The sequence below is a fragment of the Mirounga angustirostris genome, unplaced genomic scaffold (genome assembly GCF_029215605.1).
Source record: "Mirounga angustirostris isolate CCGP_5_RB_7025 unplaced genomic scaffold, mMirAng1.0.hap1 SCAF_6, whole genome shotgun sequence".
Classification (NCBI taxonomy): Eukaryota; Metazoa; Chordata; class Mammalia; order Carnivora; family Phocidae; genus Mirounga; species Mirounga angustirostris.
Genome location: NW_026991714.1, coordinates 129273326 through 129290678, shown reverse-complemented (window position 1 = coordinate 129290678; position 17353 = coordinate 129273326). Strand labels below are relative to the sequence as shown.

The 17353-nt window shown below is 44.0% G+C and overlaps 1 protein-coding gene across 7 annotated transcripts in view; it reads right to left on the bottom strand.

The window, feature by feature from the left end:
• The window catches only part of CNNM2 (cyclin and CBS domain divalent metal cation transport mediator 2), a 140520-nt gene that overhangs the window by 19439 nt on the left and 103728 nt on the right, over window positions 1-17353 (bottom strand). For 5 of the 7 annotated variants that reach the window (XM_045878731.3, XM_045878732.3, XM_064595227.1 and 2 more), the window contains exons 2-3: window positions 4457-4600; window positions 1578-1715 (exon numbers count right to left, since the gene is read on the bottom strand). In XM_045878731.3, coding sequence (XP_045734687.1) covers window positions 1578-1715; window positions 4457-4600 — 282 coding nt within the window. Of the gene's footprint in view, window positions 1-1301; window positions 1367-1577; window positions 1716-4456; window positions 4601-17353 lie in introns of those variants that run through there. The other 2 variants (XR_010412561.1, XR_008506394.2) reach the window with 2 other exon arrangements.

The following is a 17353-nucleotide window of genomic DNA, read 5'->3' as shown; positions in this document are numbered from 1 at the left end:
CCACTACCTGAGAGAGTCTGGGAACAAAGGAAGGCGGAGATTCAGAAGGGAAGCAAGGCACGTGCACACAGCGACATGCACTCCAACTTGCTAACTAAAAAAATTTAAAAATGCGTATCTGTATTGACAAAGGAATCCATTTTATTTCCAATAACAAAACTCAGAATTACTGGCTTAGGGTCGCTCCTACTGAAAGTGGACTTCACGGTACCTCAGAGGTCAAGTCGGAGAACATTTAATGTTAAAGTATGGCTCTGAAATGATGAACAGTATTACCAGATTCAGAAAAATAAGTTAAAGATACTGTTTATATGTTTAAAAAATTGTTTTCATGAGGTGAACCATAAGTTCTATACTAGCTTCTGTATTAGCTTTGATAATAACAAAATAAGGAAGTACATTGTAGAAGTTTTGGAAAACACGGAAGAAGATAAAGAGGAAAAGAAAGTTACCTATGAACCCACCAGTCCGTCCCTCTGAGCGGCTGGTGAGCACGTGTGCCTGTGTGGACGTGTGTGTGTGTGTGTGTGTGGATGTGTGTGCGCGCGTGCACGAAAACAGTGGTCTTACAGCTTTGTGTTTTTTTCTCACCTCACATTAAATTATGAGTATCTTCCCATGTCAAAAGTATTATTGTGAGCATTTCTAGGTCTTAAAGAGCACATAATATTCCATCGCATGGCTACTGTTAGCCTTCTTTTCGAAATATTTTAAGTATGCTGCATGCAGCTGAAGGGCCCTGGATGCCCATCGTGGACACAGACGTCTTCTACAGGCCACTGGGTACTTTCCGATTTGCTCAGGTTTCCCCTGGCCAACAGAGCTCACCCTTCACCTAGAGAGCCACTTGGGGATGTGAGAAGGGTTAGTCAGTCTCTTAAGTCCATTCAACCTTGACTTTCTGGAGCAGTCAGTGCCGGCTGGATTGGTGGTTTTAATTAATGTGAACGCTTGCCTCCTGGAATGGGCCCAAGTTAATCGGACTTGAAGAGGCCATCGAGAAATCCATGTCAAAGCTCTTAGAATTTCTGATTTCATCGACATCATCAAAGATAGATTTAATTCTGAAAAAATCTATTTTTCTTCTTTGCAAATCATAGCACCCAGGTTACCACTGATGTCCAACTGTTCTTCCAAGGCAAGCTGGAGAGAGAATTACTCAACTGACCGACACACAGCCAGGGGGTGTCTGATCTGCACTGCCAGCCCACGCCACCAGCGGGCTCTCCCCCGGACTGAGCTGGAAGCAGATGACCTGGCCTACGGTTCACATGCAGTGTGGCACTAACATTCATCCTTACCTTTCAGACCAATTTTAAGTTACTGGTCCACCCCTGGTAAATGTCTCAGAGGGTTCATGCCGACACTGAACACAGGAGAGGAGAGAATTTAAAAAGAAAAAAACAAAACAAAACAAACAAAACAAAACAAAAAAAAAACAGAAAACAAAACACAAAAGTGGCATTACTTATCACCCCATTTCCCGGTCTCCACCCCCAGCCCACCCCAGGCAGTGGTGGGTGAGAAACACGGTCCAGGGTTCGTAGAGATCTCAAACTGCGATAAGCGGCACTTGCCTGTTGCTAGGAAACGGTGCATGGCCAGGAGAAGCTGGGGTGATATTTTCACCTTCATCTCGCTGTCTGTCTGTTTAAAGGCAGAAAAGTCTTGCTTTCTTTCCCGATGGGCCACTTTCTTTTTCGTTCTGTTATCAGCTGACAGAAGAACAAGGAAAGATAAAAGGAAATGCACTCGATTAGATCAGGGCTCTTTCTGAATGAAAGGGACGAAATCCGCTGCAAAGGCTAGACTACCTCCAGACCGCGGGCACTCTGCGCACCAACGCCCCCCGGACAGGGGAGGAGAGAGGATCCTCGTCAAATCACTGCAGCACAGTCATGACCCAGTTCAAAGTCAGGCAACCAGTATCAACGATAAACATGCTCCACGAAGGTCTTTAGAGCCCTTGTAAGTACACGACTGGGCAGCGGGGACGAAACCCTCACACAAGCCGTGTAACCCCAGAGCAACGGGACGCAGCTCGGAGCGCACGCCGTCTCCTGCTACCCAATGTCACCATGCTGCGGGGAAGAGTGATCGCTGGGTGACAGAGGACACAGGGAAGTGTGCCCTGCCTTTCAGAGGCTCCTAGCCTCTGCCGAAACAGGGAAAACAAACACTCACACAAAACCTCTTCAGAAACAAGAAAGAATGCTTTCATAGAACATTTTAACAATATCTGTTAGCTTCGTTTCTAGCCCAGACCCTGAGATCCTCAAGGTCAAGCAAATATGAAGAAGGTCATCCAGAGGAGAGGTCGGCATTCTTCCTTTGTCAAGGGCTAGGTAGTAGTTCAGGCTCTGGAGGCCATACAGTGTCTGTTGTAACTGCTCAACCCTGCTGTTGAGCAAAAGCAACCATATGTAAACGAATCAACATGGCTGTATGCCAATAAAACTTATTATGGACATGGAATTTGAATTTCATATTATTTTCACATGTCACTAAGTAATTATTCTTTTGATGTTTTTCAACAATTACCAAATGTAAAAGCAAACAAAAATTCTCAGCTGGTGGGCTATCCAAACACTGGTGGCAGCTATGGGCTCTAGTTTGCAAACCCCTGATCTAGAAGGTGTCTAACACAAAACCTTTTTTCCAGTATTTTTCTCGACAAAGAGATGATCAAGAAAAAACTTGGTTAAAGACAAGACCTCAATCGCTCACTCCTTTCCCGAGAATCATGAGTCCGTGCATTATTACCATTTCATGCCTACGGCCAAACAGACTAATTACCAGGCTTGTCCTGGGGAGAGGGAGAGGGCAATTGTAACTTATCATTTTCTTCTGTCTCAAATTCTTTTCAGAATCAGACAGCATAAATGAACACCGAATTTCAAAATAATTTTCTAATGGCAAATGTAGTCATCAGCCCTGATCACCTGTCGACCTCAAGAATATACCTAAAATCTTGCGTTCAGCATTCCATCCAGTAAGGCATGATAGGCAACAGTTCTGTGTGCAATTAGTCTAATCGAGGCTTAAAAGACATTAACTGAAAAGCAAACATAAGATCTCCTAAATGTCTTAATGATCCTTCTTATGATGAGTACTACCCCTGAGGAAACGAAAAAATATAAAAAGACACACTTGGTATTAAAGTCACTGTAAGGAAGGATGAAAAGAATGTCAACACACAAATAACAATATTCTTTATTATGTGACCTCTGACTACTCTCCAAGTTTCAAGAGGATAGAACACAATAGGAACTGATGATTTTAAAAGAACGCACTAATACATGTGAGGATAAAGTAAGGTACATTTTTAGAAGCAAGTCACTACCTAAATATCAAGTTTATCCTTCTAAGGGTACATGGAAGACTTTCATTTTTAAAATGAGGAACATTCCCATCTAGCGGACTGAATAAAAATCACTCTATTTGAAGCAAGGCAGGCCTTGTCCCAGGCACCCCAGGCCATTTGAACAATCCATTTCCCTTCTAAGTCATGTCTTAAAAGCCAAACAGAATAAACAGAGCCCAGGTACTCTTCTCTGTCCCACCTCTGAGAGTCCCAAACATCTTCAGGCAAAAATGCACCTTTCCCATTATTAATCTCTTGAAAGGGTCCTGCTTTACTAAGAATGAGGCTGAAGAAAAAGGTTTAAACTCCACAGTCCAACAATCCAGTTGTGGACGTCAATGAGACAGGATTCAGGTTCAATACTCAGCGCAGGATCAAGTTTACCCCGCGCACAAACACCAGTGAAGCCTCCCCTCCCTCCGCCCCAAGCCAAGTGACTCCTGCCCGCTTCACCCCTTTCCCCTGCCCCCAAAAGAAAACAAAATAGCAGAGAAAGGGTAAAATACATTCTTATTGTGTACCCTACCCTGTCCTGCTTCCTATCCCTCCCCCTCCCCGCCACTGCCCCACAGCAAACCTACACTCACAAACCTCACCCCCCACCCTGGCCCGTGGGTTCTGGAACAAGGACATTTAAACAGCTGCAATCCATCAATCTAACAAATCCTCCTCACAAGTACTTGAATTAGGGCCTTATGTAGAAAAAGAAATTTATCTGAATACGATTGCCTTAGTTGTGGAAAATAAAAATGTAGTAAAGAACGATTCTTTTTCCACACGTAGAATTAACGTAAAAACCACGAAGGGAGTTTTCTGTTCAGGGCAAGTAATGCCCTGATCCATGGTTAGAAGAAGTTGGCTTTTAAAAAAGCAAAAACAAAAACAGAACACTGCCACTCGACATCACAGGACCTGCCTCTTCTTCCCCCCTCGGATGAAGGGTCTGGAACACTCGGCTAAGTGGTCCACAGCCCACGCACACAGCAGGTAATTAGAGACAGAGGCAAGTAAGCCCTGGAGACGTGAGAGGACTCACGAGCGAGATGACAGAAAACAGCCAAGGTTCTGAAAAATCACACTCAAAACACTCACTGTATAAATCTGTTTCATCTAGAATCTCGGATTTGATGATTTCCTCAATCACGTCTTCTAATGTGACGATTCCCAGAACTTCATAAAATGGGTCCCCTTCTCCCTCATTGTTCACTCGCTGCACGATAGCCAGGTGAGATTTACCTTTAAAGAAAAGAAATCAAAGTTTAGGAAGGAATTTTCTGAATTTCCTGAAGGAAATCTTGTACAGGATTACGTTAAAAATAGCAGCGAACACAGATACCAGATGATCCAAGTCTGCATTTCGGTGTTTAAACATGGTGCGAAATAACCACAGGCAAATGGAAAAGTTTCCCGAGCCATCGAAAGCAAGATGATTGAGCCAGAAGAGCCTCGGCTTCTACACACGTTGGCCTGCACACATGACCATTTGCTTCCTCATGGGTTTGGTCTTCAATCATGTCAGCCCTTCCTTTGTGACCTTATAGCAACTGCTACTTTACTTCAGGAGAACAGTTCTCCAAGTGTGGTCCGTGGACCCTTAGGGATGCCCAAGACCCTCTCAGGAGGGCAGCGAGGTCAGACTATTTCCAGTGGAACACTAAGATGTCCCCAGCCTCTTGCACGGTGCTGGTATTTGAGCCGATCAGGCAAAGGCGCCCGAGCACAAAGCGAGGCAGTGGGAGCAGACTGTATTCTCCGCCACCACACATGCACAGGAAAGGGGGGGAAAGTCCATTTCTCTTCAGAATGCCCCTGGTGAAGATGTAAAAATTAATTTCATTAAATCCTGACCTTGAGTACTTGGCCTTTAATACTCTATGTGGCAAAAGGAGACCCACCCTAAAACATGTCTGTCGCATGTCGAGGTACAAGAGTTGTCTTGAGGAAATGCACTTGCACAACTGTTTGAACTGCAGGTTGCACTAGCCATGTTTCTCACTGGATGTCATTTTTACCTGAAGGATAGGTACCAAACTGATGGTATTTAGACTTGGATATCTGGCAAATATTTCCTTGAAAATGGACAAAATGAGCCTGCAACGTTAAGGAAAACAACAACAGTATTTGCTAATGATAAAATTTAAGCTTTCACGGGAAAATCGGAATTTGGGGAAACTTGTATCCACCACAGGCCTGAGAACTTCTTGACAAAGAGTTTTCTGATGAGAGAACAAGTGTGAATTTTATACTGAATAATGAAATGGGTCAACATTTCAACGATCTACATAACTCAGTGAACCAGTATTTTCCAAATGACCATGGTAATGATGAGGTTACCAAATCATGCACAGGTAAACAATCTATTCAGAGTACAAGACATAAGAGATTCTTTTTTCCTCTCGTACCCTATTTTTATATTTTTTAAAAGAAGTTTTTATTTAAATTCCAGTTAGTTAACACACCGTGTAATATTAGTGTCAGGTGTACAATTTAGCGATTCAACAACTCCATACAACACCGGGTGCACATCACCACAAGTGCTCTCCTTAATCCCCGTCACCTATTTCCCCCATCTTCCTGCCCACCTCCCCTCTGGTCACCATCAGTTTGTTCTCTATAGTTAGAGTCTGTTGCTTGGTTGTAACAATGGATTTCTTGAACTTTTTATTTTGGAATAATTTTAGATTTACAAAAAAGCTGTAAAGACAGTACAGAATTCCTGTGGAGCCTTTCCTCAGTTGCCCCCATTGTTCACATCATGCATTACCACACCATATTTGTAAAACTAAGAAACTGACAATTGATACAGTAAATTCCAGACTTATTTGGGATTTCACCAGTTTTTTCTATTAATGCCCTCTTTCTGTTCCAGTATCCAATCCAGAGTACCACACTGCATTGAGGTGTCATGTCTCCTCTGGGTTCTGACAGTCTCTTAGTCTTTGCTTGTTTTTTTATGACCTTGACAATCAAGGAGTACTGGTCAGGAATCCTGTAGAATGTCCTTTGATTTGGGTTTGTCTGATGTTTTCTCGTGATTAGACTGGGGTTCTGGGTTTTCTAGTTACATCATATCAGGGCTTACACGACAGCCATGTGACATTCTCGAGTTTCTCCACTGTCAAGTTACTCATTTTTCTTCTTTCCCTCATTCTATCCTTTGGAAGCAGGTCATGAAGACCAGCCCACCCTCGGGGAGGGGTGAGGGGTAAAAATGAAGCTCTTCTTCCCGGACTGGGGGAGTACCTACATATATTACGCAGAACTTTCCTGTAAGGAAGATTGCAGACCAAAGGATTTCAATTTAACAGTGCACCCAAAGTCCACTGGTAGTTTCAGATTCTACACAGCAACTAACCTTTAAAAAACTACCACTTGTGGAGTTTTGGTATAGTATCAAAGGAGGATATTCCCAATTGCCCAAGGCGGCTGTTAAAATATCCTTCCTCTTTCCAAATACGTACCTATGAGAACCCAGATTTTCTTCATCTATCTCAACTAAAACATATACTGCACAGACCGAATGCAGAAGATGATAGGAGAATCCAACTAGGTAATAAAGATGCAAAAAGGTAACACAATTGACTTATTTTTGTTTTGGAAAAGTGGTTTTTAATAAAAATATTATTTAACGTTAATGTAGTAGACCTATTATTATCCTTCAAAAATGAATTAAGGGGCCCAGGTGTTTTATATTACTCCATTTTAATTTCAAATACAGTAAATATCAAGAGATAGAACCCACATAAACAGAAGTTCAAGGGTCCTCAGCAATTTTTAAGAGCTTAAAGAGATCCAAAGACAAGAAAGTTTAAGAACAGCGGCTACAGAAGACAGAAGGGCAAGGGAAGAGCAGGTGCCCCCAAGCTGAACAGTCCTGGATTGGAACCCAAGCACGGCCGCTTCCTCGCAATTACTAGCTGTGTGATCACGAGCAAATGACAGAACTTTCCTGAGCCCCGGTCTCTTAAAACCAGGCTGATAACTGCTGCCACATACAATTGCTGTGAATATCAGAGACAGTGTCGGGGATCTGGCAAGGGCAGTGGCTGGGAGCCCCTGAGCAATCAATAAATGGTTAACTCTTCCTCTCTTTTTAACATTCTTCCTCAGTTCTAAGACACCATCAACTTACTACCAGCTTATTTGGAGACAAGAAAACCCACTATATTAAAAGCACACCATGATTAAAAGATGCATTTCCCTTTCAGAAAAATCTTTTAATAATGCATCTCTCAAATACCAATATTGGTTTTCCTAATCCAAGGCATGTGAGGCATCTGAAACAGGTCCTTGAGTTAAGCCAAGAAGACATGATCTGAAAATTTCATGCTCCATTAACATGTATATTACTTTTTTTAATGACAGGGTAGGGATTCTTCGGGGGTGGGGGGTGAGTCCTTTAAATAAAGTTTACTTAAATCTTCAAATTGGGTGAGTTCACCCAGACACAACCAGCTAGACAAACTAAAAATATTCTCTGGGGGCCAGGTCTGATCAAGTTCCCAGCACTTACTCAGAAACTGGCTTTGGTTTTGTAGGTTTGTTGGCCCTTTTCTGCTCTGCCTCAGACCCCTTTACAGGCATCAAGGAAGCCTAGAAGCTTAGATTGTTAGACAATTAGGCATCCTAACAATTTTCATCCTTAGCGTGCTCATGCTCAAAGAATGAAAATATTTTGAGCAAATGAGACAAGGAGGGAAACTTATCAGCAATAGATATAAACACTCATCAGGTCACGTCACTGCTACCCTGGTCCATTCAGGCCGGTCACTTTCTCACATCTGCTTTCCCAAGGACCCAAACATAAGCAGTTAAAAATTCTTGGTGAATGCTGTCTGTCGAAAGTTAAATTCTTTTGCTATTCCCAGCTTGTGATCATTTAAAAGGAATTTTCCAAAGCAAGGTCTAATATTAGACTCAAAATGAAGTTTCCATTCCACTGAGGCGCTATTCTCACCAAAGTAACTACCGCATAATCAGATTGTCTTGGAGCAATTCGTTTAAATGCAGATGGACATACTTGAAATACCAGCTCGATAGCACCAGCAGATCTGACTGGAAAGGGCCATACTCGAGGAGAAACTATTCATGTGAGTTAGGTTTCTTAGACTGAAAATTACTAAGTTTTCTTCCAAGCTCACTTGTAGGCTTTCATCCCCCCCACTTCCAGTGTTGAAACTTCTGCATCTGCCCCAGAGCCACATTCTTTTAGCTTTGCAATTCCTAGTGACAAGTCCTGTTTTCTGAACCTTCTTCCAGGTAAGCAGTACAAAAGAGAAAAAAAAAAAAAAGACACCCCTCCTGTCGGATCACCCTTCGAGGGGAGAGCAGGACGGTGCCTGTATCCCCCACTTTAACCATTTGCCGCAATGAGTATGGTCTTCAGGCTCAGCCATGGAGCGATCCAAAGGAAAAGGTAAACTTGTCAATAGAGAAATTCTAAAAAACGGAGTTCAAATAACATCCTTTTTAACCTGAGTGTGGGAAGAATTAAGTCAGGATTAAAAGCAGAAAAGCAACTTTGGGGAAACTAATGAGAGACTAAGTGAAAAACTAGAAAAGATTATGAACTAGTGGATACTTAGCTTCCAAAGAGATGAAAATATAGCAATCAGCAAAATATGTAATTACAGGCATTAATAACACTAGAACTTTTTATTATCAATAGATTATTAAACAAACTTGATAAACTGTGTATGGAACAAAGCATACATGGTGTCACGATTAGGACTTGGAGAGAACCCTTTCTGGCGAGCTGGAAGAGGTTTTGTGGTACTCCAGGCACTTCGAATTGTCGTGAAATTGAAACCCCTAGCCTCTCTTCCTCCTGGTCTGGTTCTAGAAATGGAGGAAAAACAGGTCACTAAGTCAGGCTTAAGAGAACCTAAGCAGGACTGTATTCTGACTATAGGGTTCTAGGAGACATCCCAACTCAAATCCAGAATCGCGAGCAAGTTATTAGGAGGTAGTAACCTAGATTGTTCATCTTTCTTTAACTGCTGTGGTTCAAGGCAGGGCACTTGCACAGATGACTTTGGAAGCACCTGTCTCCATGATGAGATGGGCTAAGTAACCATCTGTACACAGTAAAACGAGCCTCACGTTTCTGCCTCTTCCTGTTTCTCCCACCTCCCAGCTGATTATTTGCATATTCCCTCTGGATTGCTAATCCAGCCCAGCATGGTGGCAGGTTGGCACCCCCGCATCTTTTAACCTTGCCACAATCCTGGGCTCAAATTTTAAAAGACAGGTACCAGGCAGGACAGTGATGAGGCTGACCAAGGGCACCTGATGAAAATAGGAACTCCTCTGCTCTCCTGCAAGTTGGATGTCAGCAAGGGGAAATGCAGCAGCAGACAGACTAGCTGTCTAGATGTAGCGAAAGAAGAAAGCCAAGAGAGTCGATGAAGTAGACTGGAATCAGGAACAACCTGACACCGCTGTGCTAATAGACAGTGACAGCGAATCGTCCAACAGACCCATTAAAGTAAGCGCGAGGCAAAGAGAGTCCGTGGGGCCCAAAAAGGCCACTTAAACAGCAGGAAGAACACAAGCAGGAAGATTCAATGAGGAGAAAGTCAGGCCAAACACTGTACAATCAAAGTTACTGCTACGTTGCTCAACTCCAGGGGCATGGCTAGCAGAGAGCATGTGGCCTATTGTTCCCCTGAAGCGAAGCGATGCTGTAGCCCCTCGCTAACCAAAGGTGGGGCCCAACAAGCATGGGATAGGCCTTCATTTTTAAAGGATTCTCAGTGTAGCAAACAGAGCAGTTGTAACAAGTCATTCAGCAGGAATCAATAAAGTTCCTAAGAGTGAGTTCTCTGCAATTAGCACAAAATGGGATGGAGGAGGTTTGAATGGCCATACTGAAGTTCTCCCCAAGGACATCAGTTTTTGGATTAGTGGCCAAGAAGTCAATCCATACACTTTAAGTATAACCAGAATGAGCCCTGTTTTACGAAAAATGAACAAACGGATCAAGTGAGATAAGTCTATGACCATAATCTGTAATCCATAAAACACAGTGCTGTGTAAGTGTCTAGTGGGGGAGAGAGACACTAAGAGGAAGAGACAACAAAAAAGCATGTCCGGTTGGGTACAATGAACCGTGGAGAACAAAAAGGGGCAGAATGATTTAGTACAGGATAGGCAGGGAAGGGCCTCACTAATAAGGGGACATCTGAGCAAAGCTGAAGGGCGTTGAGGAGCCAGATGAAGCAGACAGGGGCCAGGCCGGGTGTGACAGGTGGGAGGAATAACAGAGGCCCTGAAGAGGGAGAGGTCGGAGGAGAAGGCAGGAAGGCCAATGTGGCTGGAGAAGAGCGAGCAAGAGGGAAGCAGGCAAAGAGGAGGTGCAGGTCCTATAACCATTAAAAAGGCGGTAGCTTTTACTCGGAGACAGGAGGTCACTGGAAGGTTCTGAGCCAAAGAGTGACATGACCTGGACTGTTTTAGAAGGATCTTCCTGGCTGCCGAGGTGAGAAGAGGCTTGGCAGCTGGTAGGAGAAGGATGGCAGTGGGGAAGGGCTGAGGCTGGGAGAAGAGAGAGCCAGAGAAGTTATTTCAGGAATCTAAGTGAGAGGGGAGGGCGGCTTGGAGCAGGTGCTAACAGTGGAGGTGACAAGTACTTAAATTCTAAGTATGTCAGATAGAGCCGGCAGGTTTGGCTGATGGACTGAATGCAGGGCAGAGGAGAGAAGAGTCAAGGCCAGCTCTACGGTTTTGCAGCCTGAGCCATGGGAAGGAGAGAGTCGCCATTAGTGAAGAGGGCTGCAGCAGGCCCATATCTGGAAACGGTGAAGTCAATCCCGTTGTAGACAGGCTAGATGAGAGATGTCAGCGGGTACGCAGAGGAGGAGAACGGGGTTTTGGAAGCCAAATTTAAGAAAACAATTTCAAGCAGCAGAGAGGATTCAAAAGCACCAAATGCAGCCAAAAAAAGGTCATGAAAGCCGATTACAGCGACAAAAAATGCTCAAAAAAGCAGCACCTGAGGATTGCCGCCCATGCCCAATGTCCAGCGTGAGTTCCACTCTGACCCTTCTTGCTAATGGGGAGACACGAACTGCTTCTGCCAGGGGGCCTTAACCAGAAAGGCCTGGGCCACTAGGACAGAACTGGGCTTTCCTCTCCAAAGTAACACCTCCCTCTCCAAGTACCCACTTCTAGAAATGATACCATTCGATTTCCAGTCACCCAGGCTCAAAACTCTGAAACTGCCTTTGCCTCTTCTCTCCCTTTCTCTCACCTTTTTCCTCTTCCTTTTTCATGAAGCATGAATACACAGAGTACCTAAGATGCACAGATCAGTACATCTTCACAGATATATAGACCTGCAGAGTCACCACCCAGGAGGACCAACGGGGTCACAGCAGAACAAGGGACCAAAGGGGGTGAATGAGGCAGGAGGCTGGAGCGGAGCCCAGAGCAGGGAATAGGGAACCGAGGTGGACAGAAGTGCCTAAGTAGATAAACACACTTTCGGTTCCAAGGCAGATACAGGCCCGCCTGTGGCCTCCCTGGGAAGGCCTCCATCCCCCAACCCCTTCTCTTTGTTGACAGCAGATCCCCCCAGAATAGAGATCCCAGTGATCCAGCAACATGCGAGCTCACGACGATTAGGCGGGAATATAACCTCAGAACAAGGGAAGTGATGCTTGTCCTGTCTTCAGCCACATCTGCATTATTGTGTTCGGGTCTGGCTTTTGTATTTTACCAGAGGCAAACTGAGGACAGAACTACCAAGGTCCTGGAAGATGTATAAACCATACCACGGGAGGCACAAATGGAGAGAACAGAGACATTTAGCTAGAAGAGACACCTGGGCGGGGATGGGACTCGACAAAAGCCTACAAGTCCCAGAAATGGAAAGCCATCATTGGTGCCTGCGCCCCTCACCCAACAGCTTGTTACCTGTACTCATTCCTCCATCTTCCCCGAGGTTAACTGTCCCCTAATGAGACCCTCACCTTCTTGAAGACAGGGACCTAGGCTTTATGCATCTTCGTATTTCCCTCCTCCCAGCCCCCGCCAAGTCTAGCACATCCCCTAACACCTGCCTCTTCCCTGCTCCTGCAAACCTAAGACCCACTGAGTCCCAACACCGGTTCCACAGTGTTCATTTCCCATCACCTGCTGAGCGAAGGAGAAAACCTGGAACAGTAGGGCTCAGAGGCCATCAGAACCTGGCCCACAGCCCCCTCCTTCCACCTCTATCCCCATACTCCTATGCACTCACCAGCCAGCAGCTGACCCGATTTCCTCCGGTTGTTACCATGATGGCTTTACTCCAGCTCTCCTCGCAATCCCGATCCTGGCAGTCCTTGTCATCGCTGCCCCTGCTTGGAACTCCTCTCCAAATGGCACCTTTCCCAGGAAGCCCTTCCTGGTCCCCAACGGTAGAAACGGTCTTTTCCATTTCTCAACTCCTGCAGCGTCCTCTGCATTTCTCCTCAGGCATGATCACTTGTTGCCCCATAGTAAGGGGTGTCATCTTCTCTGCTAGACTGAGCTCCTCGCTTCACATCCCCTCCCACGGCACCTGGCTGATGCCCACCCCACCTCACCCAACAGGTAGGAAGGAACACCTCTCAGAAGGGCTCGGCCATCACAGTACCCCAACCCCTGCACTCACTGCCACAATACGCCCCTCTGGGGCTGCCCCGCCACAGCCCCCCCCCCAGGCTCTGCACCCACATTACTTTTAACCATAGATAGGTCCTTTCCCCTATCCATTTCCCTCTCAATTCAACAGCTACACAAAAAAGTACGCTGAATTATAAGCCACATTACACAAACATAAAGCCATTTTCTCGTAATTTTTATAAGTAAAACATAGGTGAATTCTTACACACGCCTTGTAGGTCTTCTACTGACTAATGTGGTTAACAGATACCATGTAACATGAGAACAATGATTAAACTTGAGAAGAAACATAATTTCATTTAAGGAGCTTTATTACCAGCTATTTCTGTACCATTTAAAGCTAAACTGAAAACAAATTCGTGTGTGTGTGTGTGTAAGTACTTATTTTACCTTACCATCCCCACCAGAGCGAAATGCATTTTTTCCAGTTGAATTTTCCCACCATAAAATACACGAGAAAAATGTGACACAGATCTTAAAATAGTCCTATATAAACAATACATGAGTATATATATAGAAGCACTTGCTGTATATAGAAATCACTGGTTTTAAGTGATGATAACTGTTGCTATTCTGGGAGACAAAAGCCCCCTTTTACCAAAAGTTTTACTACTTCCAAAAATTCCTGTGGCTGACCAGTAAGTGACTGCTCGAAATCTCTCTGGCGGGACAGTTCCTCCACTCCAGACATGTGGGGTCATCTCAGTCACCAACCACCTCACTCCCAGTTAGGTCATGTCTGCCGGGGGGGTTGGGGTGGTTTACTGGGGTCGAACATGGAATCACGGTTCCCTAAAATATCTGAGTTGGGGGGGCTGAGGGTAGGGTTTTATTTGACACATGATAACATTTCCTAATAGGACTACCTCCTGGATAGAACTCTGAAGTTATCTACTATCTCAGATGATAGAGCTTTCCGGGAACGGGCCTACTATTCATTGGCCAAACTCAGAGTGAGGAGGCTGCCACTCACTGAGGTCCTCAGCCCCAAAAGGACTTTTTTTTTTTTGGCAGAAGCAAAGCAAATGCCTTCCCAGAAGCTGACTATGGGGTCCTGGGCACTGTGCAGAGAGCCCCCAGTAGTCAGAACACACAGGCCAGATTTACCAAGGCCCAGCTCCGATGATGCACCTCCAGTTGACCTCCCTGTGTGTTATCCGTATCTGCTTAACATTTAAACAGAGCTTGGTTCCACCTCCCCATTCATACCTATAGTTTCTTATTCTATATCCCTAAAATACCAATACCTGAAAAAGAGAAAAAAATTAGGTTGAAAATATCTTTTAAGACATTTTTAAAGGAATTGTGTCTGTAAGATATCCCTGCAGTATTATTACTGACTCAGGTTGGATTTCCCTTCTCCATACCAATCTCTCATGCAATAAGATCAGAAACAGCATAGGCTGAGAAAATCCAATCCATGTGGTTCTCAGATCTTGACCAATCTATCAACAGAGATTTGGGAAAGGTATGGTTGCCTCGAAGGACAACCACATTTACATGTTAGGAAAATTCCTGAAATATACTAAAGCCACAGATACCTGCCTGGCCAATTATAGGCACACAAATATTTATGGGGTAAATCCACAAGTTTATCTAAATCCTTTGAACATATTTTTTATTTTCCATCTATACAATTCTCTGGGCTAAAATATATATATATAAAATATATGTATATATGGTATTTCACCTATCCTGAAACTACCACTTGCATTTTTAGAGGTATCTTCTGGACTCAGATTTTGTCTGGCATTAGTTTTTAAGTTATAACCACCTCTTCTCTTAGTTGTTGTCATTGTAGAGACGCCATCTGTTTATGATATGCCCGTTAATATTTCATCTGAGAATTTAATCTTGATTTTTTTAAGATTTTATTTATTTGACAAAGAGAGACACAGCGAGAGAGGGAACACAAGCAGGGGGAGTGGGAGAGGGAGAAGCAGGCTTCACGCGGAGCAGGGAGCCTGATGTGGGGCTCGATCCCAGGACCCTGGGACCATGACCTGAGCCAAAGGCAGACGCTTAACGACCGAGCCACCCAGGTGCCCCTTAATCTTGATTCTTGACAAAACTTTTTTTATATTTAACACTACACATTCAACTGTCACCTCCAATTTTCCTATCAGGCATACACTCTTCCACTCATCAAATCTATGTTGGAGTAGGCTTTATTCCTGGCAGAGAATTTAGGTGTCTACCTCCTTAAGGAGACTATTTTTTTTTTAACAAATAGAAAGTGATTATTATAAAATGATTATTTGCTTTATAAAATGGATCATTGTTATATTAGGATTTCATTTTGAGATAATTGTATATTAATATGCAGTTGTAAGAAAGAACAGCAAGATCCCATGTATTTTTACCCAGTTTCCTCAATGGTAGCATCTTGCAAAACTATATAGCACAGTATCACCACCAGGATACGGACGCTGCCTCAGTCACGACACAGAACATGTCCCTCCCCACAAGGATCTCTCATGTTGCCCTTTCACAGCCTTGTAGACTTCTCTTCCCCCTCCCCCAAAGAGATCATTTTAATAGTTTCTCTCGTGAAATAAGTACTTAGTTTTCTACTGGCAGTGACACTTAAGCTTTAGCTTTTAAGTTTAAGCAAATGTTAAAAAGCTCACAAAATGGGGCACCTGGGTGGCTCAGTTGGTTAGGCGACTGCCTTCAATCCTGGAGGTCCTGGGATCGAGTCCTGCATCGGGCTCTCAATGGGGAGTCTGCATCTCCCTCTGACCCTCCCCACTCTTGTGCTCTCGCTCTCTCTCAAAAAACAAACAAAAAAAAAAACAAAAAAAAACCTCACAAAATGGTCATCAATAGGAAAACATTTTTCAGTCAACAAAAACTTGTTTTACATGCAACTTTTGAAAACTTAAAAGCTGGGGTGGGGAGGGTCTAATCCTGACAAGATTAGCTCGCAAGGCTTCCCCGGCTGAGGCACACAGTAGGCGGTTATGGAACTGTGAGTGCTCAGATAGGACTGTTTTTCAAGATCAGTAGAGAAATAAGCCCGGATTTCATGAAAGTCTGCAGAGGCATCTCAATGCAGTATCATTTTCCATGTAGCTCCTCTTTGGTTTCTCTCGATGGGATGGAATCTTGATGTGTCAACTTGGATAGGTAACAGTCCCCAGTAATTCAATTCAACACTAAAAACGTCGGTGCTGCCGTGAAGGGATTTCACAGACACAATTAAGTCCCTAATAGGTCAACTCTGAGGGTGATTACCCTGGGTGGGCCTGACTTGATTCGCTGGAAGGCCTTAAAAGCAGGGTGAAGACTTTCTGAAGGCCAGAGGAAGTTCCACCTGTCAGAAACAGCCGTAAACCATGCCGGGGTGGGGTCTTCCCTACGGACTCTGGACTGTCTTAGCCTCCACAATGACCTATGCCTGTTTCTTGTAACAAGTCCCTTAATATTATGAGCGTGTGTCTGTCTGTCTTCTACGGGTTCTGCTCGTTGGATGGACTCAGGAGCCACAACACAAAGGGATTTAGAAAGCAGATACCAAAACAAAATTAGGATTAGACCAAGTTTTCATTTCTCAAACCCGAGACAATGGATGATTGTCTATGAAGACAAACTAATGTGGATGCTGAGCCAGAGAGAGATGCTCAATGAACTTTCCGGTAGAAATAGCAAGTCAAGTAACCTTTTGGAACAACAACAACAAAAATTAACCTAGACTAAACTGTAGTTGTATCTAAAAGAAACCAAATCATTTCTTTCAATCCATCCAAATGGACCCTCCTATTAAAGACAGCCATCTGGTCCTCCCACCTAAGTTAGGATTCCAGGCTGAAAACAATAGATGGGCTTTCATTCCCATACCACCACCCACTTGGGTTCTCTTTTGCTGGCCTTCAGTTTTGCTGCCAGATACTTTAGCCAGAAACCCAAAGTAAGGCAATTAATATAAGATTCCAGCCATTCTGTTACTTAATGGCCCTTCCAAATGATTTGTGAGAAACTCTCGTGAATCAACAGAATAGAAACTGAAGAGTTTTTTCCATTATTCCTCTCTCCCAGAGTATTTAAAGACTTGGGATTTTCCCATCTTTTGGGGAAATATTTTTCTTATAAATAGTGAGGCATGCCGGGCATCTCCACTTCATCTTTTTTGGTGGTAACACTCACTGTACACTCACTGGAATGTTTTCCTAGTAAATGGTCAGCAATGGAAAACATGGCTAAGACAAAAGATGGCTTTCAGGCGGAGATGATGAGAACCTTCTCATCTTTCCCAAGAGATAGGTAGTTCTTCTATAGAACTCTGGTATTTATTCTAGAACTAATGAGTCTATTTCTGACTCATAGCCTTTGGATGATGAG